The 667-nt window shown below is 39.6% G+C and overlaps 1 protein-coding gene across 1 annotated transcript in view; it reads right to left on the bottom strand.

Annotated features, from left to right (window-relative positions):
• Window positions 1-667, bottom strand: part of col6a4a (collagen, type VI, alpha 4a) — a gene marked incomplete at its 5' end in the record, with an annotated part of 43,313 nt that overhangs the window by 22,569 nt on the left and 20,077 nt on the right. Inside the window, 1 exon segment of the mRNA XM_014029402.1 lies at window positions 156-209. Coding sequence (XP_013884856.1) covers window positions 156-209 — 54 coding nt within the window.

A 667-nucleotide genomic window follows, 5' to 3' on the forward strand; every position in this document is an offset into this window, starting at 1 on the left:
ATTAAAATATTAAAATATTAAAATATTGAAATGTTAAAATGTTCAGTTACTAAAATGTTAAAATGTTAAAATTTGTCACATAATGTCAGTTGGACTTTGTAGGAACCAGAGGTTCTGGTGGACTTTCATCATAACAGAGTTTAATGCTGATTTACTGGGTTTCCTGGTCTTCCTGGTTCTCCTCGAGCTCCATCCTGACCCGTGGATCCCTGCAAACACAGAGACACAGAGAGGCTGAGAGTGGGTCCAATCAGCTGGTTTCCTGAACACGCCTGCTCATTTCCTCAGAGCCACCGTATCAGCGCCTGATCCGGTTTGATCTGGTCCCATCGGAGGAAACGCTCTGCTGATATTGGTCAGAACTCTGTTTGTGTTCAGGGCTCTGCTGCAGAAAGTTCAGAACCAGCAGGATGGCTTTTAAAGAGTTGAATTTTTTTCTTCTGGTTCTGGTTCTGATAACCCACTCAGCATAACAAAAACTCAAGCTTTTTTCCAATATTTCTGTTTTATTTTCCCAGAAACTTTTCTGTTCTTTAACTTTTTGTTGTTTCAGATGACTTCAGACTCAAATAATCAGATGTTTCAGATGTTTAATGTCAGATGAGCTGTAAACATTTGAGATAAATAAAACCACTCTGAGAGTAAAGCAGAGGAACAGCCTCAACAC

The sequence above is a fragment of the Austrofundulus limnaeus genome, unplaced genomic scaffold (genome assembly GCF_001266775.1).
Source record: "Austrofundulus limnaeus strain Quisiro unplaced genomic scaffold, Austrofundulus_limnaeus-1.0 Scaffold898, whole genome shotgun sequence".
Classification (NCBI taxonomy): Eukaryota; Metazoa; Chordata; class Actinopteri; order Cyprinodontiformes; family Rivulidae; genus Austrofundulus; species Austrofundulus limnaeus.